Raw genomic sequence first — 26,829 nt, 5'->3', positions numbered from 1 at the left:
AAAGGCCATTTGTTAAAAAAGACAACAGAGCTGCATTTACAGGAATTACATTTTTGTCATTTAATAAGCTCAGCAATTTAGCTTCATTTCAGATTATTCATATAATAAATCCTGACATGCTCTAATCTGCTGGTAAAGGAAGAAATAAAGGGCAATCTATTCGAGGAATATAGTTCCCAAACAGCTGAACACGAGCTTTGTGATTTAACACCTTTTATTTTTGCTGGAAATTTAACAACCCACTCTGATAAAAATGATTATTGTTGGGGTTTTTAACATGGTTTTGTGGCATTCTTCTGATGATGGAGGACGTGTATAAAGAAAATTAAGCTTAAAGTTCATTTCTGAGTATTTTGTTAGCCACATTAGCACAAAGTGCAACTCCCATTGACAGTAAATCCTCCCACCTCCCAAGTACCCACTGGCTCCAAAAAGCTAAAATCTAATACACATATCGCGGAAAAATGGCGACTGGATTGACTGACTGGAACCGGAAGCAAGGCATGTTCTATGGGTGACTTAACACGCGATTTGTCCAGTTATATATTATACAGTCAGTGGTAAATCCCAACATTGCTAGCGACACTTGTTGTTGTTAGTGAAATGTTAAAAAAAACACAGTTTGACACCGCTGCATGTTAGCTAGGTTAGCATAGTCAGCAACCTTGTTTGTAACTCGTACAAAAAAACTTTTTTTTGACACTAAAATCAGAAGACACGGTGTCATTTGGGGAAAAAAACATGGCTTTATGGCAGAAATACATAATTATTAATTAAAAGACTACTAGGGACGCTTTTAAAATAGCTCAAAAGAAGATCAGAGTGAGTCTTTATGGCTTTCCTATTAAATTGCTTTCAGACAAGTTCTCAGAAATGAACATTTAATGCAGCTCTTGTGCTAAAATACTGTGTTTAGCCTCAATGCTGGAGATTTAGAAGGACTGCGCTCAGATATTAATGCTTTTTGTCTGTCTTTAAGCCTCAATATGTACAAGTTAAATCTGGAGCCTTCGACTCTCCCTGACTGTCTTTGGGCTGGACCTTTTGCACATTCGCTGCACTTCAAAAAGCTAAGCGCCACATCTCTTTGTCCGGATCGATCCGTTCCAGCAAAGCCATTCTGCTGGATGGCAAACATCCAAAGTGAAATTAAGGGAAACATCTGTTGCCAAAATGTCCAGCCACTTTTTTTTTTATATATATTTTTTTTATTTTTGTCAAAACTCTGTTGCGGAATGCCACATATGTTCATCCTTAAAACAATCAGGCCCACGTTTACAAAATTAGGTTTAAAATGATTGTAAACACAGTCAACCGTATTTTCTGTGGCACATGCTTGATCACAGACGGTGTAGTAAAATCTTGTCTTGGTACAATCCACATTTCCTATACTGTGTTTTTTTACATGTTGCAAAAAAGATTCAGAGTTACAGGTGTTTTTTTGTGCGCATTATTTATGACAGAAGTTGGAAAATAGACCATTCATTGAAGGTGTGCCCCTATGGTGTGGAAAATACATAAAATAAAATAAAATAAAATTACAGAAAAAACTGTTTTTACTTGGCAAAGTTACTAACCTAACTTTGTTCTTTTATCTTTAGGATTTAATAAGTCTGTTAAGACTCAATTTTAAGAATTATGAGACTTCTTTTTTTGCGGAGACAACTGGAACTCTGTATTAAAGACGGATGGAGGGGAAGCAGCTGCGTGTTTGTTCATGTCCACATTACACCTGTGCTGGTCTCCGCTGCACTGGCTTCCTTCCAGCTACAGGATTCCCTTTAAGTTTTTATTGATCGTTTTTTAAATGCTTAAACGGTGCAGGACCCCTGTTTATCTCTTCCAGAACTTTGAGGTCAACTAATCAGCTGCTATTAAAGGAACTCTTTAAAAAACTGAAAGGGACACAGGGGTTTTTACTGCAGCTCCTTCTTAGCTTCTAGCAGTCAAAATGGACCGTTTGGACACAAGATTCTTGAATTTGCTTTATTTTCAATTATAATTGTTCTAACTGGTAAATTTTAATCATTTTCTTTTAACAACTTTATTTTTTACTTTAAACATGATCATCAATCATGCATTTGATTGTGTTTTGTGTTTTAAATGGCTCTTTAGATTAGTTTAGCTTAGATGCATGTAACTATATGAGATGGTTACATGGAAAAGTAATTTTAAATCATCTAAACATGTTTAGAAACGTAATTATAATATATAATGCATAGTTCTACATATTAGCCCCTGGTTTAAGTCCTGGTTGGGTCTTTTCTGTGTGGAGTTTACATAAAGTTATACACGTATATGACTAAATTGTCCCTTGGCTGTGAATTAGCAACTTAAGTGGGTTCAGACAGCTAATAAATGAATGCATGACTTTTGTGGATTGACCATTGACTGTATATAACAACTGGTCTAAGTGACCAGGAATTACCCGCTGGCTCCAAGAAGCCAAAATCCTAAAAACTTTTATATCAAGAAAAAAAATGTATCAGTCATATTACTCAGAATAACTATTCTTGCTCTGCTACCTTTTTTTTAACATGTACTTGATAATCCTTTTTCTTTATTTATTTTTTTTGCTTCAGTTTCTTCCATTTTTTTTCCAAGTTATCCAAGTTACAAACTGGCCAATCGGATCCCTCAGTAAAAGTGTGTGGTCTCACGGTGAACAGATTTCATTGACAGATTCTATTGAGTTCACTTTCAAATGGGTGTGGTTCTCCAACATGCTCACTCCTAATTGGTGAGAGTCGTTAGCATAAAAACGTTGACTCAAGCCAATGGAGCGATCACTGCCTTTTGGTGTTGATTAGCTCAAACATGGCCGTGATTGTTGGCCCGTCTCTCGTCTACCTCATCTCTGGCTCGTCTCTGCTCCTGCTCCTACACTTGGTTGTGGACCCTAAGAAGCGTATGAAGCTCATCAGCTGGACTAGTCAAACATGTAGTTGTAGAGTTAGATAAGCTAATTCTCTGTGAGAGTTCTGGTACAGAACCTGTCCAGCTTGGGGGAGGATCCCGCCTTCATGTGGTTTCCTCTTTTTTTTCCTCCATTTTTTTAGGAGTTTTTCCTTACCGAGAACGAGGGTCTAAGGGCAGGGATGCCCAGTTTAGCCAAGTCTGTTTAGTTTAGTTTAGCCAATACTTTTTTAATTATATGACTTTATGTTCCTTATGATTTCATGTTTACTAGAAAGCCCATTGAGCCAACTATTGTTGTAATATTGGACCATATAAAGAAAATTGAATTGAATTGAATTGAATTGAATTGACTTCGTACCGTTGCCGGCAGAAGTAAGTCATGTTCTATGAGTTACGTCACACTCACTCGGTCCAGTTCCTATATACAGTCAATACGTTTGACAAAGCCCCCGCTCTCTAGCAAACTGTAAGGTATCACATGCAGTTCCTCAAATGGCCACTGGAGGCTAATTTCAAAAGGGAGCAATAATTTAAAAAGTCTAACGTAACACCAAAAAATAAACACATCTAAAATCTGGTTTGAAAAGTCTTTTCAATGATTATATCTACATATAAAGTGGATGTTTTTGTTCAACAATGTTGCAGTTGTGGATTTAATATTTGTTTTCAGTTGTGTTAAGAATGTTAATGACAGATTAAGCCCTGCATATAATATGAGATGGCATGTTTTTGAGCTTACGGGAAAACGTGCAATGTGTATGTATGAGTGTGTTTGTTTGTGGGTGCATTCGCAGACTAAGGAGGTTTTCATCGAAGCTTAACTGTGGCAGACTCGTCTCTGTTCTGTTTACAGATCAATACAATTGTAACAAACAACTGATCTAACTCCGGGGGGCAGTTAGAACACATACACACACACACACACTTACACACAGTTGTGACAGACACAGGCTGTCTGTGACGGTGCAGGATATTAGTCCTATTAAGAGTGTCTGGATTTGAAGTGACTCATCCCCAAGTCAGTGTGTGCTTGCAAGGTGGGAGGTTAGAGGGGCTTAACATGAGAGCACATACCCCCCCCCTTTCCCACCACCAACACCCACCCGTCTATTTGTTCTACGCTCGGTTCCTCTCTCTTTATTTTCCTGCCTAAAATTTCATGCCCGTTTTTGTGTTTCGCACTGCTTGTCATTTTGCATTTTCTCATGTGACAGCCCAGAAACTCTGCAGGCTCCACTCAGCGTTCATCACTGTTGAAATGTGTACGAGAACACATGGAAAAAGCCATGCAGAATGCACTTTTTTTGTAAACGTGCGTAAGCGTCACGGCACAATGCATTTTGCTGTCATGTTAAAACTTGTGGTTGTTTTGTCTAACCAGTCGACCCGTGGTCACACCTTTTTTGGCACTGCTAAAATCTTGTTAGATATAAGCTACTAACTATACATAATAGCTAGTTGACAAATCATTGATAAATTATTAAATAAGCAAAAAATTACTTGTAAACTAACAGTTGAGCATTTGTTAGGGAACAAGTGTTGCCTTTTTTCAATTCAGCAAAGTAGTCATTTAAAAAAAAGGAATAACAATAAATAAGTTATTTTTACCATAAAGTTTTGACAATTAGCTAAACTTTCTCTCACCAGAAATGTTTTAGAGATTTCAATGGAAGTAGCCATTTTGAAATGAGCAAGAAAAGCCCCTCTACTGCCCCCAGTGGAAGGATGACGAACTACAGGACAGAAAGCAAAGTTCTAAATAATGGGTTATTAAGGAAGGTTTGGATCAGGCTAATGAGATAGGGGCTCTCAGAAATGTCTGTATCAAATATGATACAAATGGTCACATAGGGTATCTTGAACTTGCTCCACTCATTTGCTGTTTTAACTTCACTGATATTAGTAGATGGGTAACAAACTATTAACAACTGATCTGTAAAGTGTACATTAATGTACTACAGAGGCATCCATTATTAGCTGATGTGTTTAGACGTTACTCTAAAATTGGAACTGTTCATCGTTTACTAACAGTTGAGATTTAGAAATAGTTGCAACGTTTAAATAACGACTCATCAACATATATAAACTGATACTCACAGATTGTCCGTGATCTATTCATAATTGTACAGTTATATTGCATTTACACAAATAACTTGCCAGCTAACAGAATAGTCATCTATTGGCTATCTATGATTTGTTAAATAGCTTTAACAGATAGTTAATATAAAGTGTTGCCCCTTTTTTTTTTTTAGTTTCACAACAATCGTTAAACAATAATGCTCTTTTGATTTCCGTCGGTTTTCGTTTCACTATCCACGCTCGTATCCTTTGGTCCTCCTAACAGAGAACCTCATGCATTCATTACAAACTCATGTATCAATCAAGTATTTCCCTTTGACATTCCAGTGCCACAATTATAGATCAATACGGTGAGTTAAAAAAAATCAATCAACCAGAACTGCTAAATGTAAGTTATTCCACTTTCTTGTTTTCCCCGCAGATGCAGGTTGGTGTCATGACGACATAAAAAGATTGACCGCTTTAATTAGCAGGTAGGCTCTCTGCAGCCGATCAATGAAGTTTTAAAGAAATGATGGTTCTCATCATACATATTATTACTAACTCTGATTCTCCTTTAAAGTAGAACGTGTGTCTGTGCTTAAGAAGAAACCGGGTTGTGTTTCACAGACCAAGTAATTTAAAAGCTAGCTCAAAATTTCTATTGGTCCATATCATAAAATTAATCATATAAGGCCCTCAAAACTTTTTAAGAATTACAATTTCTTAAATGTGATTACATTATAAGCCATTGTAAACCTGTGGCAGCAACCTGTGGCTACTTGACCTTCAGAGCCTTAAGGGCCAACAAGACGAAGAGATTAATTTGTTTTTGTGATCAAAACCACAATGGTTTGTATTCATTAATAAGATAACTATTTGTGTTATTATAATATTCAAATTGTTTAAATTTAGTAGTTTACACTGAGCATTTAATTATGAATAATAATACAATTTGAACCCAGATGTTAGGTTGACAAAAAATTTTTTTACCCCCAGATGGACTTTTTCTTAATTTATCTCCGCTCTTTAAATATGAAATTCCCAGTAATTTTGTTAAAAGCTTATTTAGATGTTTTCTGTTCTGTGTGAAGAAACAAAGTGTCCATCCAAGACTGGGTAAAACAAACAACTCGTGTATTAAGAACATCTGTGTTTTTACATTTTAATATTTCTAGCCAAATTATTTTTCCAAGTTATTTCATTTTCTTCTCCAAAGTCCAAGTTTTTAGAGTAAGTAAGTGGAAAATTTTGGAGTCTTTATACAGCATAATGATAGGATTCATGTTGCCTTTGTGATGTTAATGTCATTCCAAATGTTTTAAAAAAAAACATTTACCAAAGTTAACTGCAAGTTTTGTCCTCAATTTTGTCCACAACTCCACCTGTAATAAATTATTTCATATATTGCAGGTGGAATTGGTCGCATTTGGTCACGCATCAAAATTTACCTAACCAATTAAATATGCTAACATACCGGTAGTTAATATAAATAAAGTTAAGCACCAAATACAAAAGGGGTTTATACAAATATAAACCTGTGTCACAAGATTTTCAACCACCGATTGTAACAGTAAAATCTGTCAAGCACAAGAGGCCTTTCGTACTTATCTATTTGCTCATCTATTGGACAGGACAAGTGAAGAAAAAAAGAGTGGACTTAAACAAAAATGTGAACTCCAGTTGGATAAGTCATTAAATAAAAGCTGTTAATGCATGAAGTTCCTATTCTACCCTAAAGTAAGCGTGTGTGTTTAACCACTTGTATTTTTTTTTTTATTTCTATCCTGAAAACATTGTATTTAAAGTGCAATCAAGTTTGAAATGTTCCTCCGCTGTGCAGTGAGAGTCCTGAAAATGCTTTTTTCAGCAGGCAAACTAAGAGACAAGCAAATGAGAGTGGAAAAATTTGATTTGGGATATTTTCACTGACACCTTCAGTGGAGAAACCAGCAAAGCTTTCAGTGAACATTCGTGTCCGAAAACAAGAACTAACACACATGTGTATGACCGCTAACCAAAGTTAGACCTCAGAGAGGATAAGCAGCGCTGTAGGCTTGGAGACACATGGTTCCACAGACTGTAAGACTCTCAAACCCAAGTAAGGAAAACTTTTCCCAGACGTTGATTTGTGTTTAAAATTTATTTCTTCTGGTTTGTGAGCTGTTTGCTCAAACCTTTACAGTCCCATTCCGATCGTCCTTTGATCTGTTGTTAAAGAAACTGTTTCCTTTTATTGATCATTTTGCTGGTTTTAGCCTAAATCTAAAAACCTGTGTCGTTTTCTATGACATAGTTTCTGCAGAGCAGCAGGAATTCACCCCTGAGTTGTGAGCGGGGTACGCCCGTCTCCACTTCCCATCATCCATCTACATTGTCATCTGCTCTTAATTCACAACGATTTGTATAAAAAAAACACGTAGAATTGCAATTTTAAGATTAATTGCCTTTGTTAAAAACACCAAAAGCTTAATTTCCATCAAAGCATATCTTTAAAGATGAACTCTTTATTCCAGGTTTTTGGCAAAATTTCTGCTTCAGACTAACCCAAACAGCAACAACTAACAAGCTAATCTATGAGTGCATTACCAAAATAGATAGTGAGCGAGCAACTGCAATTATGTCAATGATAAAATGTGCAGGTTTATTACTCATTCCAGATATACTGCATTGTGAGTCTGTCGTGTACACAGCTCTAATAAATCAAGAAAAGTCAATTAACTCTGCATGTTTTTATAATTTTGTTCGGAGTCTCATAGCAGTGAAGCACCTCTTACTGCAAAGCTGCAAAAATGTCATCACACTGACGCGTTTGCCATCTCCCCTCTGACTCCACTGTTTCTTTGACACTCCATCTGATTATCTGTCTTCAGAATGCATTGCACAGAGAAACTCACCATTGTCTCAGTTTAGCTGCATTAATTGCACACTCTTTATTGACACAGTGAAAAATTTATCCGGTTCAAATGATCGCATTTCATCATTCGGATCCTGCTCTACATTTCCCGATTCTTACAGAAATTCTTTATCTTGATGTTATCGTCTCAATGTAACAGTTTGGTTTTAACTGGGTTTAAAAAAGCGTCAATGAGCTGTCTGAGTGGTACACAGCAAGACTTTTCCCTCGTTTGGACCATTTTTAAAAAGTGTCTGTATTCTCATCAAACATTTCTTATGAAAGCTGAACTTCTTTGCATATATTCTCACATTTGTGAAGGAAGAAAAAAAAACAGAAAAAAGAATCACAGATCTGTGAGAGAGCTGGCATCAGAAAGCTCCGACTGCATCTGGGTAATAGACCCTCGCTGGGCTCGCTACACGGGCCACATTTAAGCGCCAGACAAGTGCTGGTCGGTCTCCCCGGGTGCAACACTTGCAGCCAATGCTCATACATGCAGGCACACACATACACACCGCAGCCAGACAGGCAAGCGGGCGCAAATCCGATTAACAGACAAAGACTGTAAATGGGCATAGCCAGACAAGTCGGACAAGTAGCCATGGCTATCCATTGCAATTCCCTTTAAAGCCTCGATATCTGCGGCCGCTCGGGATGAATGTGCACACTCTCAAAGGTCCACTTAAAAGATTACAGAACAGGTGCCAGGGAGCAGGTGATGTACACTTTCAGACCAGTAATAAATAGAATGATCATGTACATAAATAACATTACTTTACACACCCAATTTTACTGGACATGTTAAAAAAAAGTCAGTGGTATTGCAAGCAAATGCTAAAAAGTTTGTAGGTTAAGTTATTATTTACATTAAAAAAAAAAGTAATGAGGGGCAGTATTTCAGAAATCCACTTAAGGAATACTCTAGTACAGAAAAGTACTCATTTATTTTGGGACTGTTAGATTTAGGAAGAAAAGGTGACTGAAGAGGTTAAGACAGATTTTTAATTTGAAGTGTGTTTACTTACAATATTTCTCCCCCAAAAAGAAAAAAGTACAATAAACTAATATGAAATATGAAAAAAAATGATTAGCTTCAAGCCAAGTCTTGCAGCATGATATGACGATAAATTTAAACATGTTTATAGTGAGGAATTTCTTTTAAATACCAGTTTAATTTTCAAGTATATTTTATGTAAAATTGTTGATTGTTTTCGGTTTATAATGTTCAATTTTAACTTTGTCTTCTCTATTAAAGTTTTTTTTTTCTTTAGCAGAAACTCACTCTGTTTTAGTGTATTTTAGTAAACAAAGTTGTTTCTTACTCTTTAACCCTTGTGCTATCCTAGGCACTTTAACGTTGGGAGTTGGGTCATCTAGACCCACTAGACAGTGCTCTGCACCTTTTTTCTTCAATGATTTGTGATCTTCACTGGTGTCCATTACATGAAATCTTTCCACCTTTATCCACCTTTGTCATGGTAGGGAGAACACGTCAATGCAAGGGTGGGGTCATCTAAGATAGCACAAGGGTTATGAATAAATAAATGTTATGTCTTATGCTATTTAAGTTTCAGCAAATAGAAAAAAAAATAGAAAAATGATCATTTATCTCCTGCCGTCTGGCATATTGTATTTTATTTTTTAAATAAATGGAGGGATTAAAGGCATTTTGCATTCTTGCATCAACCACATGTTATTTTTATAAAAAAGACTGAAAAAAACTGAGAAAACTTTAATGTGAAATATATAAAAGAAATTTATGAATCAGTTTAAAATATATGTCCCCTCTGTAGATCGAGGTGGTATAACACTCACATTCTCTTGATGTCTTTGTGGATCAAACATCTTTTAAAAAGTCAGGCCCTTGAAAGCAGCTCTTTAAAAGATTGTTTAGCACTTAAAAAAAGCACATCCAGAGATAAAATGTTTAAAGTAAGACACCAAGACTAAAGATAAAAGGCACATGTAGAGAAATACTGTGACTGGTGTAGTTAGAAAAGTCACAGATCAAGGACTAAAGTTTGAAGTTCGAATATATTTTGAGACACATGAGATCCAGTTTTTTAGCTTTTCAGTTAAAAAAGCATCTCTATTGTTTTCTTTGTAGACTTTTTCTTTCATAAGCATCAATCAATCCGACTATGTGGAGTTACCTGTGGTTCATTCTATGATCTTCTTGTTTGGAAACTGGAGCTGATGCTGCTTCAGAAATGGAACTTTGCGACAAATTGGTCAAAAAATACACAAATCTTGGTGGAGTCTGTTCTAAATTCTCAGTTATTTTCAAAATTATGTCTTTATTGTTTGGTTTAACGAGTTCATGAAAAAGAAGGGGCTTTTATTAATTGACAATAAAAAGAAAAAAATATATATACATATATTTAAGGAAAATGATTTTTACAGTGTAAAAACAGAAAACAGTTTAGCCATTAGTCTTATTAATCAGCAGGATGAGTTTGTGTGCCTCTATGTTATCTTACATGGCCTACGGGTGTCTCACAAGGCTCTATTCTGGGAGTTATTTGGTTTCTATTTTCAAAATGTCCTAGAAATGTAAGTCAGAACCACCTCTTTCAGTTGCAGAACAATGATGATATTATCATTAAAGCTGCTAATAGCAGACAGGAAGATTTTCCATATCACTTTTGAACTCTGGAAAACATGACGGTGGATCTGAATAATTTAACATATGCAAGAAAAATAACTTTTTCATGCTCTTCATAACAGAAACTAAAAGTAATTGCCAAGGATTTTTCTGGGAGAAGTGGAGAAATTCGAGAAACCCTTAGTCACACCAGTTCCAAAAGACTCCTTTAACAACTCTTCACATCAGTTTGAAACCAATATAATTTTCCATCCTTCTGTTATCCCTTTTGGGGGTCACATGTATGCTGGAGCCGTAGGGCAAAGGTGAGGGTACACTCTAAATGGCAACACAGAGACATACAATCACTCACATTCACACCTAGTGACAACTCCGATTCATCACTTTATCTGCGATGTGTAATCTTTTTAGATTGTTGAAAGAAGCTAGTGTCTAAAGAAATCCCGTCCGTGATCAAAGGAGAACATGGAAACTCCGCGGAATTCAAACTAGGGCTTATTGCTGTAACAACTATGCCACTGAGCATCTTCTCATATTATGTGATACCATATCATGTTATGTTTTATTATATTCATAGAAACCCAAAATCTCAGAGACTTATGAGGATCTAATTAGAACATCTGATTTTTCTTTTTCTAGAGAAAGAAATCAAAGTTAAAAAGTCCCACAAGCTGTCACGCACCTACCTAGGTGTGTAAAATTTGTTCTCCGCATTTGACCCAACACAGCTTCTACATGCATGTTCAAAACTGCACCCCCACCCCCACAAAAATATAAAAAACGACTCAGAAAGTTAACAGGCATGCCTAAAAACAATGCACTGCTGTGAATATTTTTGGGTTGTACAGTGCACGGTGTTATTACATCTCATATATTTGCCTTTCTCCCACTCGTTATCATTGGGTTTTGTGTGTGAGGGTGACAATAAAACTACATGTTGACCAGCCATCACTTTCAAGCCTCAAACCTTTTTTACCGCTCAAGTTATAATTAAGCAACAATGTCTGCCCTGTCATTTTCAGTATTATGAAAAGAAAGCAGCAAAGAAAGCCTTCACTATTATTCTAAAGCCAAACAAACCACAAGAAGGATGATCTGGTGTTAGTCAAAGACGACGGGGAAACACTTCACACATTTGTTGTGTCACTTCTTTATGAATGACCTGCATTCCAAAAAAGGATGCACTCTCAATTCTAAACATAGCAGTGACTGTACAAAATTTGTACAGCAAACAAATGTAACCTACTTTTACTACTCCTTGCGCACCCGTTGTGCGGTCAGTGCTTGCAGCCTGACCGTTAGAAATTAGGAAATTGTAGGAGTGTAGTTTGTGTGGGTGTCCTACAGGATTTCCATGGGCACCCGGTCAGTAAGGAGCTAGTATTCGCAGAGTCCGGCGCATAGCCACCATGCAACAGTATCCCTCATACGTCATAAGTGTGGACTCATGAAGTATAGGGGATACAAGACCTTTTTTTCTTGTAAATTTACAACTTTTTCTCGCAGAGTTACAAGATTAAAAGTTGTAAATTTGCGACTTTTTTCTCGTAATTTAACAGCTTTGACGTTTTTCTCGTAAATTTATGACTTTTGCTCTCTTAGATTTACGAGATTTAAAGTCATTAATGTGCAATTTGTTTCTCGTAATTTAACAGCTATGACTTTTTTCTCATAAATTTATGACTTTTGTTTCTCGTAGATTTACGAGATTTAAGTTGTAAATGTTCAACTTTTTTCTCGTATATTTACGTGATTTAAAGTTGTAAATTTGTGACTTCTTTTGCTTATTTTAACAGTTATGACTTTTTTCTCGTAAATGTATGACTTTGCTCTCGTAGATTTACAAGATTTAAAGTCGTAAATTTGCAACTTTTTTTCTCGTAGATTTATGAGATTTAAAGTTGTAAATTTGCAACTTTTTTCTCGCAGATTTATGAGATTTAAAGACGTAAATTTGCAACTTTTTTTCATAGATTTACAAGATTTATAGTGGTTAATGTGCAACTATTTTGTTGTAATTTACCAACTATGACCTTTTTCTCGTGAATTTATGGCTTTTGTTCTCGTAGATTTACGAGATTTTAAGTTGTAAATTTGCAACTTTTTTCTCGCAGATTTATGAGATTTAAAGACGTAAATTTGCAACTTTTTTTCATAGATTTACAAGATTTATAGTCGTAAATGTGCAACTATTTTGTCGTAATTTAACAGTTGTGACTTCTTTCTCGTAAATTTACGACTTTAATGTCTTAATTTAAAAAAGAAAAACTCTTTGTAAACTGGCCCTAAAACTCAGTCGTACCCAACCTTGTTAGTAACACGCAAAAATAGAAACAATTAACACAGCTACACATTAGCTTCATTAGCGTATTCACAAGAAAAAACAACCTTGTTTGCGGCACATAAAAAACAGATACACTCAAACAAACGTTACTGTGACTATGCTAACTCCCAACCTTGTTAGCAATACGTAAAAAAAGCCTCAGTCTGACACAGTTACATAATAAACAGGTTAGCATATTCACAATTACACTTGAACTCTTTAAAAAAAAACGACTGACATTTTGACAGAGCACCGTGTTCCTCTGAAAAATCTCTTCGACATCAGTAAACACAAGAAATAATCCATGTATAAGGCATTCCAGATTATGAGAAAAAAAGGGGGTTTAGGTGTGAAAAATACAGCAAGAAATAAAATTAAGGGGGTCAGCCTATGGAAAAGAACTAAAGGCATAGTGCAAAGCCACAGGATGTTTAATGGCAAACTATATAATAATCAGGTCTAATCAAGTTAGCCACTTTAACTCAGTCCATGGGCAGCTGGTTGATGATGTGGAAGAAGTGCTTTTTTGGAACCCATCGCCTTCCATACTGTTTTGCTGCCATTTTAAATCCCCCCCCCCTCTTTAATGCGGCCCTGTGGCAGCACTGAAGAGCTAAATGCATGCAGCAGTTAATTAGACTGCTGAATGAATCCGTTTTAGCCCGTCTTCCTGCTCTTTGTTGGTCCACCCCTCAAATTGAAATGACAATTAGAAAAGAAGCAGATGAGTAATTAGTTTGAGACAGACAGAATCCCCGCTCGCTTAACAGAATCAAAGAAGAGAAAAGATGATGGATTGTGCGCATCTGTTTATGTGAGTTACTAGTGGAGGGGGTGAAACAGAGAATGTGACTGGGTCTTTAATCGCGTTACAATGTCCTGAGGGACCGGCTAAGTACATTACCAGCACAGTGTCAGGAGTGCTGCTTTCACATTTGGGCTGGTGTGGAATGTGGAGATTGTGGTCTTTGGGCAAACAGCTGAGATGAAGCTCAGGACCAAACCTAATCAGAAGTTCATAATGACAGATGAAGTTTTCTTCTACTTGGTACAACAAATCAGACGTCTCTAAACACCCAACACGCTCTTTTGACTGCTGCTTTTGACATAATAGAACTACTTTAACTGGAAAAAAAGACTAAAATGACCAAGATGGGGATGTGTTTGCATCATAGAACCTAAAACATCCATCTAACCATTTTCTAAACCTGCTTAATCTCTTTTGGGGGTCATAGGGTTGCTGGAGCCTATCGTCACAGGCCTTTGACTGGACAGAGAATATATACAAACCTAAGGACAATGTAGAGTCACTACCTGACCCATGAAGCATGGACTGTGGTAGGCAGAGAAAACCCACACATGTAAGAGGAGAATATGCAAACTCCACACAGAAAGGTCGGGATTTGAAACACAGCCTTTTCATGGCAAGGTTGGTGAGCACTACACCCTCATGGAGCCTAAATTTACAATTGCATCTAAAAGTCTACAGTTTAAAAACCCACTCCAATGAAAAATGTGTTTCTTGTTGTTTTCAACATGTTCTTGCAGCATTTTTCCCATGATGGAGGGCATATATTGAGAAAATTAGGCTTAAAACTTCATTTCCGAGCATTTCTTTTTTCAGACGGAAATATGCTGTTTAAAAAAGATTGTGTTTGTGGTGTAGAAAATACGCTGGGCGGGCCACAAGCTTCTTGCTCCACCCCATTCTAATTCAAGCATTTGGCATCTGGCTCTAAACCGTAAGGTTGGATAGATCCTTTAAGCTAGCGTGAGAGCATGTAAATACCCCTTCCAAATAAGCAGCTGAACTCATTTTTGTCCACTTTTATTCTTGGGCTACTCCAGAGACAGCATTTTTTTTTTCAATTCTGCTCACATTTAAACAGATTTTACTGAACTTCTTTTATATGAAAGCTACAAATTGTGTGCAAAAATACATTTGGAGCCTGATACCCCTACAAACAGCCTTCCGTACCTCTTTTTTTACTTATCAGTCAGAGTGTACCACCTTTCACTAAATGTTAGCCAGCGCTAAACAAAAACCTGGTGAGGGTAATGCTATCCTGGTTCCCGAAATGCAGCATCATGTGAGAAAACCTTGATACGTTTGGTTTTTGTTTAGCTAAGAATCAATAATGGCTACAACTCCACCACAACAGACTAGGTAGAAACAAGAGCAAACAGCAGCAAAGGACTGAAGGGAATCTGATGCACCACATGACTGCTGGAACCCTGCCTGCCGAGTTCAAGAGCAAAACAAGCCCGTTTTTGAACTGCGATTTTTTAGCGCACATCAAGGAGCCTGACTCTAATGCGACCTGTTGTAAAGCCAGTCACCTGCAAGACCGCAGCTGACAAGCACGGGAAAAATGTACAAAAAAAGGATCTGACAGGTGTTGAAATAACACACACACACACACACCTGATGCTGGTCATGCTTCCAGTCTCAGAGCCAAGCTTGCATCTCTCCAGCTGACTGGCAACAATCTGTCGTTCAGCTTCCAGCTCCCTGGTCAGACGTTCAAACTGCAGCTCCTGCAGAGAGAGGGAGAGAATGTGTCACAACATGTGTCAATTTATTTACTGTCACATTTACAGTCGTCGTGAACATCAATTTGGCTTTGCCGGCACCGACATGGTTAGAACTGATGGGATGTAGACTTTGCAATCTGTAGTGGGAGAACAGGCCAAACAGAGGGGACGTGGTTTCAGAGTGCCAGAAAAACCTTCTAAAGAGCTATTTTTAGTTAGAATAGTGTCTAGGAGACAGCAAGTTTACTACCTGTATTTCATTTATAAAAATGTATATTAGGCAAACTTGATGATCCTCTTTTGTGTTTGAAATGTGCAGATCTGTGTGCAAATGAAGTCTCTTTAATGACAATTTAAAACTTTAATGGCAATGCATGAAGGTTTAGGTGATGTCCAACAAGTTGATGGCAAAGAAAAAATAAATAAAAAATGCTGTTAGCCAAGGATGGTATGAAGGTAAAAATGTGTCAAAAGGAACAAGCTTGTAGATCTTAAGTGAGAACTTGTAAAATAGAATGTGAGAACTAAAAATCTGCATCTGTGTGTAAAAATCTTGTGATAAAAAAAAAACGAGTGTACACGTAAAATAAATGTCAAGTCAAAGAAGAAGATAGTTTCACACAAATTAGATTTATGCACTGAAGACCCCCCCCCCCCCCCCCCCCCGTTCCAGTGTCGGACATCGGACAAGGATCAATTTTGACACAAATATCTCGCAAGGAATATGTCAAACGTCCGAGCGCAGTTGTGGTGTGCTATAATTTGTAGCAGCAGATTTGCGTAGTTGTATCCGCTGATTTGAGGTTGTAACTCTAAATGAACACATGCAAACAGTAATTTGTCGGATGGGATATTATTTGTCGAAACATAAATCTACACACTTGTAGAAATTGTTTTGTGTCCACGTTTCAATCTCATTTAAGTGAAACTATCATCTTCTTTGACTTGACATTTATCTTTTGTGTACACTAGTTTACTTTACAGCACACGATTTTAACACAGATGCAGATTTTTGTTGCGCAAAGTCATACAAGTTCTCACATCAAATCTACAAGCTCGTCCATTTTGGAATATTATTACCTTCATAGGATGTCCCTTGATTGACATGCAGACAGCCAACTGAATATCTTCTGATACATACGTCACTGCACATGCGTATTCCCACTAAACTGAGCGCTACACTTTGCCAGCAGTTTGGGGATGTGTTAAAATTTGTTCACTACTCAATACTTATTGCACTACATAGAGCATTCCGCTGTCCAAATGTACAATTCCAAAACTGAGAGTCCAGGAAATTTCCCAGGAGTCTCTGCGAAAAACCAGTGTCCATCTATGCTCCCTAAATTTGCCGATATAGACCACAATGCATTGTCCTTCAACAATTTTTTTTAATCCTGGAAACAGATGTTTTAATTTTTCTTTTCTAAACCATTTACATTTTTAGAACACAGTGGATTCATTTATAGTCTTTGAAAAATATTCAAATTTATTAGGTTTTTACTTTGGGAAATTGGAGAAGTCATGTTTGCTGTTTAAAAAAAAAAGAATTTGAGCATTGTGTCAGAATTACTTTTCAAATCCAGGGTACTTGATAGTCCCACACTATATCGATTTTTATTGAGTGGGAAGGTAATTCGGACACAGCATTCTTCTTCCTCCTAAACCTCAGAAAGGTTTAGCTGATGTAGCTGCTAATGTGTCGACTGTTTCGAGGTTAGTCACTCAAAAAGAACCTTGAACAGAACGCACAGCGTGTGCTGCAGCACTGTTGACATGACAACTATGAACACACAGGTTCAATTCAACAGAAAAAATGACAGGAAGCCTCCTCGGTCCCGTCGAGGCCTGACCAGAGCTCTTCTAGGGCCGGCGTCTGGGGGTGGGGGCCTGGGCTTGCTCCGGGGGGGGGGTGACGCTTTCTGGCTCCTCTCTCTCTGTGTGTGGTGGGTGGTGCAAGGGCCTGGGGTGTCGGCGCCTCCGGGGGTGGGCCCCTGGGCTGGGTGGCCCTGGCCCCTTTGCTGGGGGTGGGCTGGGGGACGGCTGTTTGACCACCGGGGGACAGTCTACCAGCTGTCCCCAACTTACCCCCTTCCTTATATAACCTCATATTAGGGTGAGGGGGTGGGGGGTCTAGCCTGCGATGCGCCTTGGGGGGGGCTACTTGGGAGTGGCCCCCCTCCTATGATTGCCGTATGGAGTGGGCCCCCCCTCTTTCGGTTTTATTTGCACCTTAGACATGTAGGGTCCTTGGTAGGGGGGGTGCTTGGACATCACTGCAAGCAAGCAGCAGATGTCCTCCTGGCACCCTACCCGCCAATTTTAACCGCACCTTAGACATTTAGGGCCCCTTGGTGTGGAGGGTGAGGGGACATCACTGTGAGTAATCAGGAGATGTCCCCTTAGTGCCCTACTCGCCAATTTTAACTGCACCCCCCTTAGTACACACACCCCTCCCCCTTCAATATATACATTCAAACATAAACACACACACATGCACACAAACACCCTCTCAAACACCCATACACGCACACACATTACCCCTTCCCTGGTGGGGGGTGCGGGCCCCTTGGCGATGGCGGCCGTGTCCCTTGGGTGCCGGCTCCCTGGGCCCGGCGGTGCTCTCTCCGCACGGTGGGGGGGTTCATATTACACCTGAGCCGGGGGTGTTCGTGTCCCTGGGGGGTGGGTCCTGGTCCTTGCCCCTGGGCGCTGGGCCCCGCCAAACTTCCAACATGGCCGAGCCTGGTCGGGCCATATTTATAACATCCCTTGTGGGCCGCCCATTTTTCCCCGGGGTTCCCCCCTCCTGGGCGGGGGCGGCGGGCCCCTGCCTTGCTCCTACCTGGACCAACCGTGGGCCGGGTGGGTGGCTGCCTGGAGTGCGGAGCGGGTCTCCCTTGGGGGGTCCTGGCTCGTACCTGGGGTCGGGGCGGGGGGATGCCCGGAACTCCTGGGTGGTGGTGGGGTGCTCGTCTGGGGCTGTGGGCGTCCCTCTCCGGTGGGGCCCTGCGTTGGGCTCTTCCGGCGCGGCGGGGGGCTGCTTTCCTGGCTGGGCTGGGGCGGCGCTCTCTTTCCCTCTGCGCCTCCCTGCTCTCTGGCTCTGGGGGCCTCGCGGCGGTCCTGCTGGCCCTGGCCTGGGTGGCGGTCTTGGTCGCCCGGGGGGCGGTTGTTCCCTGCCTGTTCCCGTGTGGCGTTGGGGGAATTCCGGCTGCCGCTGCTGCTGCGGCGGGGGTATGGGTGTGGGGGCGCTGGGCGCTCCTCCTCCTTCTTTTCACATTCCACCATCCATTTTAGAAGAACATAAACACTCACCTGAGCACAGGTGTTAGCTCACCTTTGCACTAATAGTTTGCATGATTGAATGAATGAAAGATTTCACACTAGTTGGTTTAAAGGCATAGGTATGCGTTCGTGAACACTATCTGTTTTGTGTGCATGTTGACATGTGGACATTTTTGCGGCTAGCAGGTGTGTTGATAATATTTGAGTGTGTGTGAACAGGCCCCGCCCTTTTTGTACTACATTTGAACCGTACCGTAACGATAAACAACCAGTAAACCTGTCTGCTCTATGCTGCTTCATGGTCTTACCCCCCTTCCCCTCCTATTATCACCCTCCTACCCCCCCCCTCTCTCTAACGTCCCTCTCTCTTCTTCCCCTCTTTCCTTTTCCGTCCGGTCCAACACCAAAGATTTTCAAACATGATTGAAATTAATAAAGTTTGGCCTCAATTACAAAAGGGGTTTATTCAGACATACCTTTGGTTTGTCTGAAGATGAATAACCCCTCTTGTTAAAATAAAATATGTCCAACACAAGAGGCCCTCAGCTCTCATCTGTTTGCCTAGCTGTTGGGCAGGACAAGTTAAAAAAAAAAAAAAAATGACAGGAAGTTCTTATCATGTTGTGATCTCTCATATTCATCTAAATTCATCAATTGAGTTGAAAAACCTGTCTGACTCACTTTATATGTGCTTTTTATAATAAGTCTGTATGATTTAGGGCCACAATAAAAACAACAAATAGATAACATAGGCGAATAAATTTGTAAAATTATGAAAAAAAATCCCAAATTTATAAGAATACATTTGTAAATGTGTGCTTTAAAAGACAGAATTTTATAAGGAAATAGCAATGATTTTTTTAAAAGTACATGGACTGTTAAATTTAGCGAGATTCTTCAGTAGTGTGACGTCTGCTTGATTTCTTTGAATTGTTTGCAACATAAATTAAACAATTAATGTTTGATTGTCTATTGAAACATTTTAAAAGCTAACTGTACATTTTATCATCAAAAAAGCACAATTCGTTCCTGTAAATCTACAACTTATTGAGGCATACATTTACAACCTAATTTTGGAAGAAATTATGTACTTATATATATATATATATATAAATATATATACTGTATAAACGCCCCTCATACCCTCCGCAGGAGGTTTCTCACACAAGCTCGGGTCCTTTACCAGAGGCCTGGGAGCTTGAGGGTCCTGCGCAGTATCTTAGCTGTTCTTAGCACTGCGGTTTTCTGGACTGAGAGGTCTGAGGTCTTTCCAGGGATCTGTTCTATCCACTCCTCCAGCTTGGGAGTTACTGCCCCAAGTGCTCCAATTACCACAGGCACCACTGTCACCTTTACTTCCCATGCTTTCTCCAGTTCTTATCTGAGTCCCTGGTATTTCTCCAGTTTCTCATGTTCCATCTACCTGATGTTCCCATCGCTTGGCACTGCCACATCCACCACAACAGCTTTCTTCTGTTCTTTGTCCACCACTACAATGTCTGGTTGGTTGGCCATTACCATCCTATCAGTCTGGAAGTCCCACAGGATCTTTGCCCTCTCATTCTCTACCACCTTCGGAGGAGTTTCCCATTTTGACCTTGGGGTTTCCAGTCCATATTCTGCACACATGTTCCTGTATATTATTCCAGCCACTTGATTGTGCTCCATGTATGCTTTCCCTGCCAGCATCTTACACTCTGCACTTATGTGCTGGATTGTTTCAGGTGCCTCTTTACACAGTCTACACCTTGGGTCTTGTCTGGTGTGGTAGATCTGAGCTTCTATGGCTCTGGTGCTCAGGGCTTGTTCCTGAGCTGCCAGGATGAGCGCTTCAGTACTGTCCTGTAGGCCAGCCCTCTCTAGCCATTGGTAGGACTTCTTGATATCAGCCACTACAGTTATGGTCCGGTGGTACATCCCATGCAGGGGTTTGTCCTCCCATGAGGATCTGTCCTCCAGCACTGCATCCTCTGCTCTCCATCGCCAGGAGGAGCCTTTGTTTGGCAGTTTCCAGTGCTTCAGGTATGGGCATCTCACTGTATCTCTTAGGTACTTGCTTACTTCATTGTACCTCTTTGAGCCTCTGTCAGCTTACTCACATCCCCCTGAGTTGCCTTGATTTTAGCATCTAACCGTTGTTTCCATGGTGGGTATTGTTTTCTGTAGTTGCTCTTATAGCCAAACATCTCAAGGATCACTGTTGCTGAGGTGTAAACCAGTTCATTGTTTTCTATGATTGTTGTGGTAGGAATTGCACTCAATGGTTCAATCACAGCTTCCAGGAAACTTTCAGGCGGTACATCACTTAACCATTGTAGCTGGTGTCGGGGTTGCCTAGTGTCCATTCTAGACATGAACCTGTCTTTCAGGTCAGTTGCTGCCTCTCTCAGCATATCTGTGGTTGTTGGGGCTGTGTACCCAAGCTAAGGGTGGGAGTGTGGTATAGCCTTCTCTATGACCTGCTGGATATTAGAACATTACCACTTGTTTGGGAGTTAGCCTGGATTGTGGGTTTCGAAGCATTCATTCCACATTCTCTGCATGTAACCCCTCTAGGTGGGATTGCTTGAGTAGTAGCATGCTAACTTGTTTCGGTCTTGTTGCAGTAGCCCACTTTCCATCAGGATGCTCTTGTCCCCTGTGGTCCGCAGACCTTGTTTGGCCAGGCGACGTCTGAGCCAAACAATATATGTGGTTCATTGTCTCTCATGTTACAATTACAATTCAATTACAATTGATTGCTCATTCCCCCCGGGAATATCAAACCCTGTATTCCTGCATGCCAGTCCTGCAACCAATACATAAATATAAATATCTAAAAATATATATATAAATATATATATATACATATAAACATAACCTGTTCATGGTTCTTTTGAATTGCTTTTTGTTCTACTTAAAACAAATCCTGTCCCACTTGGACTACAGCAGAAAAAAACTTTTGTTTGTTATGCTTAATTATTGTGTTTGATGTATAACCACTAATTAGCTGAAGCACAAAACCAAACCAACAAGTGATTATAGTATTTTCACATGATACTGATGATCATTAAGGCTGATTAAACATAATTTATTGTGTTTTCATTCCATGCCAAAAAACTCACAACTATACACAATGATTTAAAACTATGACATTTATAATCTGCTTCAGAAAAGACCGAAGACTTAAGCGCATTTAATAAACGAGATCTGAAGATTCAGCCGGTCATAAAGACGTGAATAAAACATGTTTATTTGCATTTGCATGAGCCAAACCAAATAGAAATAAATTAAATAGCAAATGGCGTATACTTATATAGCACTTTACCACCATTTATGAATGCCCAAAGCGTGGTGTATGCAGTCATAGTCCCATTCACCCATGCACACACAAATTTACACAATGATGTTGGCAGCCTAATGGTACCCTCACACTCGGCTTGTGACGCATGTTCTAGAACACGCATTTACCGTATGATTTTCACTCTGGACAACAAGGGAGGGGCTTCTTCTAGTGTTTCTTAAACATCTGAGTGTGCTTAGCCTAGAAAACACAGCTAAAGGCACATGACCTTTAACCCTTCTGTCTAGGAAAACTCTTATGCTTCTGTGATCAATGCAACCACAGGTTTTTTTCCCCTCCATTTTTCACCATAAGCACATTTGTGGTGGTGGTGGGGGTGGTGGGGGGGGCAAACTAAAAGGATTTATTTAACTTTTTGACATGCCAGAGAAACTGCATCAGGCTTTTTTAAACTCTCATAGTTCACACATGTAATAGAAAAGCAGAATTTTTAAAATACAATTCTCAAAACCATGTTTTTGCAATAAACAAATCAGTTTATAATCCAGCAAATAAATGAAGCATTTTGGGATTTTCACTGGTCTGTGAAAGTTTCATTGCTGCTACTCCCTAAGGCCTCCTGCTAATATAACACTATGCGATTATAATGACTTATTAATGTAATAACTTCTAAATTAATTAGCAAATTTCATCGGAATTTTGCACCATTTTGACCTCAAAACCCTTAACTGGCAAGCACGCAAGGACTCTCAGAGCTGTGAAAACACGCACACACATCGATAATTAGAAATGCATGAATGTGTTTGTACGTCCGCAGTGAGCATGTGTGTGGGCACAACTCTGCTGTTAATCAGCATCGACAATCACAAAGTTTTAGAAAAGTCTTCAGTTATTAACTTTGAAAAAACTCCAAAGTGTCCTTGATGCTGAGTAAAACACAAAAAATGTTTCCAACATGCAGTTCAGATGCGCTAAAACACAAGCGAGTTTGTTGGAATTAACATAGACAATCACTGAAAATGCAATCGCAATTATTAATTTCTCCTCCCTGATCAATATTCCAATGGTTTGCACTTCTATGAAAGGGTCACCATCCATATGTTGCTACCAAATCAGAGTCCCTGATTGGCCGTTTAATGGGCATGCTGTCATAGAAACTTGTGTAGATACGCACTACCGCAAAGGTTTTGAACTCAGAAGCCTGAAACGTGCATTTATGGCCGTTTACATAGACTTTTCATTTTGAAAAAGGTTCACTTGATCGCATGTTGCCGAGGGCATTGTGTACTTAAGTTTAGGTAAAGTTGAGTGGATTTAAACCTTTGGTGCCTGAATTTATTTCCAGCTTTGAGAAGAAAAAAAAATAACAAATGTTTTTGGTTTCATCTAGATTCTAAATTAAAGTAATTTTGGAGCCGGATTGGTTTGATGCATATTTGCATCAATGGGGATCAAGGGGGTTAATAAACAAAATTAAGTAAGTTTGAATTTCAGAGGAAAAGTTGCACGTAGCATCTAAAATAAACTTTTATGGACGAGTCCTGTCAAAGTTCTTTATTATTTTACCAACGTACTGCACAATAAAGTTGTTTTTTAATTTTAAATCTACATCTAAAAAGCGGCTGCATGCACGCTCTCCCGCGAGACAGTCGACTTTTTAAACAGACGAATCTATCTAAACTCCCCAATCAGTTGGTGTAAAGACCAAGAAAGACGAAACCTACTTCAAGGCAGCTTCTCTGCAGGAGATGAAGGCAGCAGCATTGGGTTTGTTTGTTTGTCTGCGCGCTTGTTTAGCTGTGAGCAAATACTGACTAACTAGCTTGATGCCGAGCCGTGAGAATTCAAATGCAAGTTTTTCTTTTTTTTCTTTTCCAATGCAGGAAAACAAAAGCCCCCCTCTTTTTACCCCCCCCCCCCCCCCCCTCTCTCTCTTCCCCTCTGAGCTTCCCCCCCTCCGATTCATGGCTAACGGGCAGACACCTGTTGCTGCAGAGGGGAGAATGATGGAATTCAGATGGGGCTCCTGGAGTGAAGGCGAAGGGAAGGACTCCAAATGTCGGCAAAGTAGAAAAGTGGTGACACGTACCTTCACATGGACCATGCTTCACAAAGAGAAAAGATTCAAAGGATGTCCTGCATTTTTTCTGATGAGAAAGCACAAGCTCTGCTTTCCAAGCACTCATCCGTCCTAGGTCAAGACACAGCCAGTAATGGAGATGCAAGAAGAAAGACACAGAAGGACACTGAGAGACAGAGAGACCACAAGTGTCACTTGAGCTGACTGCAACTCAGCTTTCCCCTCCACTCCCTGTTTTGTCTCTATGTCTGTGTCTCTTTCTCTTTTTTCCTTCCTCGGGGGCCATGAAGCACACACACATACACTCGCTGTTCACCGAGGCACAAAGGTCCCCATGGCAACAGAGCATTTAGGAGCCCTGTGGCATTATTTATGCAACGTTGCATCACAATGGGCCCTCCCACCGGCCATCTAGCCAAAAAGGCCCGCCGCTCGCCAATGGCTCTCCTTCGCTCTCTTTTTCTCTCCAACCACACCATCTGCCCCCCTACCCCCACCCCTTCTTACCTCTCAGCTTCCTCAATCCCCTTCCTTCCTCCTCCTCCTCTCGCTCCACTCCCACCATCACTAAAAGCGAGGAGGGATGTTTGAAAGAGAGAGACGGGAAGGGGAGAGCAAAGGAAGATGGATATGGAGCGAAAGTACACACATTTATCCCCAAAACACAGACGTGTCGACACACACACATGCTCACACACATGCTCACACACACATTGTTCTGCTTCAGTGAAACTCTATGGCCTGAAACAGGAGAGATGAAGTGTAAGGAGCATAAATAAAAAGAATCGTGTTCAGACAAATCTGCTATAAAAAAAAAAGAAGAAAATCAAAACTCTTAAACACACACATCCAAACATATTCTCAACATGACTTTAGAACAATGCAACTATGAAACAGTCACCCTTTATATGCACAACATTAACAATCAGTTTGTAAATTGACAAAAATAATTCAAAACTTAAAAAGTTTAGACACATTGGACTACCTGTGAGCAAAGATTATTATTCGTTTTGTTTTCATTTTGCTGAAGCTACAGACGCGTGTTAAAGGAATGCGCCAATTTAGCCTGCTAAAGCCACTTCTTCTTTTTCTTTTGCTACCGTTTACTAGTGCATGTTTACCACTTACACTATGGAAGAGGTTTGGTGCAAAATGCCAAAGCGGTGCAAATATCTTGCTTCAGGCGTTTTCTTCCACAGCTCTATTACAATAAATAAAAGACTTGGTGTCATAGAATTCCGGCCAAGCACAAACCGCAATTATTAAAGGGCCTATATCATGGAAAATCACCTTTCTGAGCTTTCAAATGTATTATAACGTTCATTCCTCACGAAAAATAGTTTGATCCATCTTTGATCTCTAAAAAGCTGCTCTCTGAATACCAGCCCCTCCCAATCCATGAAAATGAGTGGGTCCTCATATTGTGACATATATATGTGGGGAACAGCCCCTCCCAGAAGAGTCTGCACTGCCAGCACCGCTCCCAGTGGCGATTGGCAAAAAACCTTTCCGTTTATAAGCACAATATGCACATCCAACCATGCAAAAGTTTGAATGGTGTTTTTATACGTGGCTGAGATGCAGACACGCTGCCGAGGCCAGCTCTAGGTCAACGTCGTGAAATGGGCGGCGCCCACGAAGAGGGAAAGGCGGTGCCTCAGAGATTGGGTTTGAAATGAGCTGCGAAAATAAGTCATATTTCATTAAATAAATCATTCCTTACCGTGCTAAAGGTAAAATATAGTCATCTACTTCATATACTTCACTCTGAAAAGCACGCTATTGACCCTTTATTTTCTCCTCCATGATCACCTTTTAAATAGTTGTCTCTTCCCTGAATTAAAGGGAAGAGATACGTCACCACCAAATCTAAGTACTTGATTGGTCAAAGTTTGACCTGGTTTTACTTTCCACGCATGCACAATGGCCGCAAACGGTTTAAAAAATGCGTGTAGCTATGCGTGACCCCATGACACCTACATTTATGTAGGCTTTTCATTGAAAGTGGCTGCTTGAATGCACGCTGCAGAGAATGGTGTGAACGTAGCTCAACAGGCTACGAGTCAGAATGCAAACGAAGGTTGAGCGGCTGCAGTTTTCCCCTTTTGTTTACCGTCTTATTTTAGATGTTTAGCTTTAATTGTTGCTTTTAATGTTTACTGTTGGAGTCCGTCTCACTGAAGCAGCACGGGACAATGAGATAATGGAGTTTTTATGAACCAGAGGAACCCTCAAGAGGGAAGGGAACAGTTGGTAAAGACTAGAAACAGTGATGTCATAGCCAGCTGAGATGGCGGCAAATTTGAGAAAATCAGCCCCCCCCAATAAAATCCCCAAAGTCATTAAACTTTGTTCATCGCTTTATAAAGTGGTTTACATCTTCACATTTAACATATTTAATCATTACCCTATTAGTGGATAACAAGGTCATGTTTTATAAGCTTGTAAGAGACAATATCATTGTTCAAAACAAAAAAATAATCACCCATTGTTTTTAAATATGATTTCATTTTTCCCCCCAATTGTATGTATTTTGAACTAATAAAATAAAAAATAAAAATTCCAATCAGAAGTTTAACGATAAATGGAATTAAATTAAAAATCGACCAACATTTATAGAAGCCACAGGTCATTTCTCACATCTACATCATCCAGCAAACTTTGGATAAAACTAATATAGGATATTTCTGCAAAAAGGTGATCAAAGGAGTCCCAAATGTTCCTTGAGTAGATCTTTTCCTCGGCCAGTGCTTGTCATTTTTACAAACACGGTGGTTACATGCTAGAACAGGGGTGTCAAACTCATTTTCCGAGGGCCGTATCAGCATAGGGGCCGTCCTCAAAG

General features: G+C 39.7%; 1 protein-coding gene across 28 annotated transcripts in view; it reads right to left on the bottom strand.

Moving 5' to 3' along the window:
* ctnnd2b (catenin (cadherin-associated protein), delta 2b) overlaps nucleotides 1-26,829 on the bottom strand; it is a 199,455-nt gene that overhangs the window by 87,047 nt on the left and 85,579 nt on the right. For 15 of the 28 annotated variants that reach the window (XM_078935532.1, XM_078935531.1, XM_078935540.1 and 12 more), the window contains exon 3: nucleotides 15,230-15,342. In XM_078935532.1, coding sequence (XP_078791658.1) covers nucleotides 15,230-15,342 — 113 coding nt within the window. Of the gene's footprint in view, nucleotides 1-15,229; nucleotides 15,343-23,628; nucleotides 23,805-23,993; nucleotides 24,240-26,829 lie in introns of those variants that run through there. The other 13 variants (XM_078935542.1, XM_078935543.1, XM_078935541.1 and 10 more) reach the window with 3 other exon arrangements.

This window comes from Oryzias latipes, chromosome 17 (genome assembly GCF_053564925.1).
Source record: "Oryzias latipes strain Hd-rR chromosome 17, Olatipes_Hd-rR_3.1".
In the NCBI taxonomy this organism is placed as follows: Eukaryota; Metazoa; Chordata; class Actinopteri; order Beloniformes; family Adrianichthyidae; genus Oryzias; species Oryzias latipes.
Note: the sequence above shows the minus strand (reverse complement) of the source record. Positions and strands in the feature narration are given on the sequence as shown.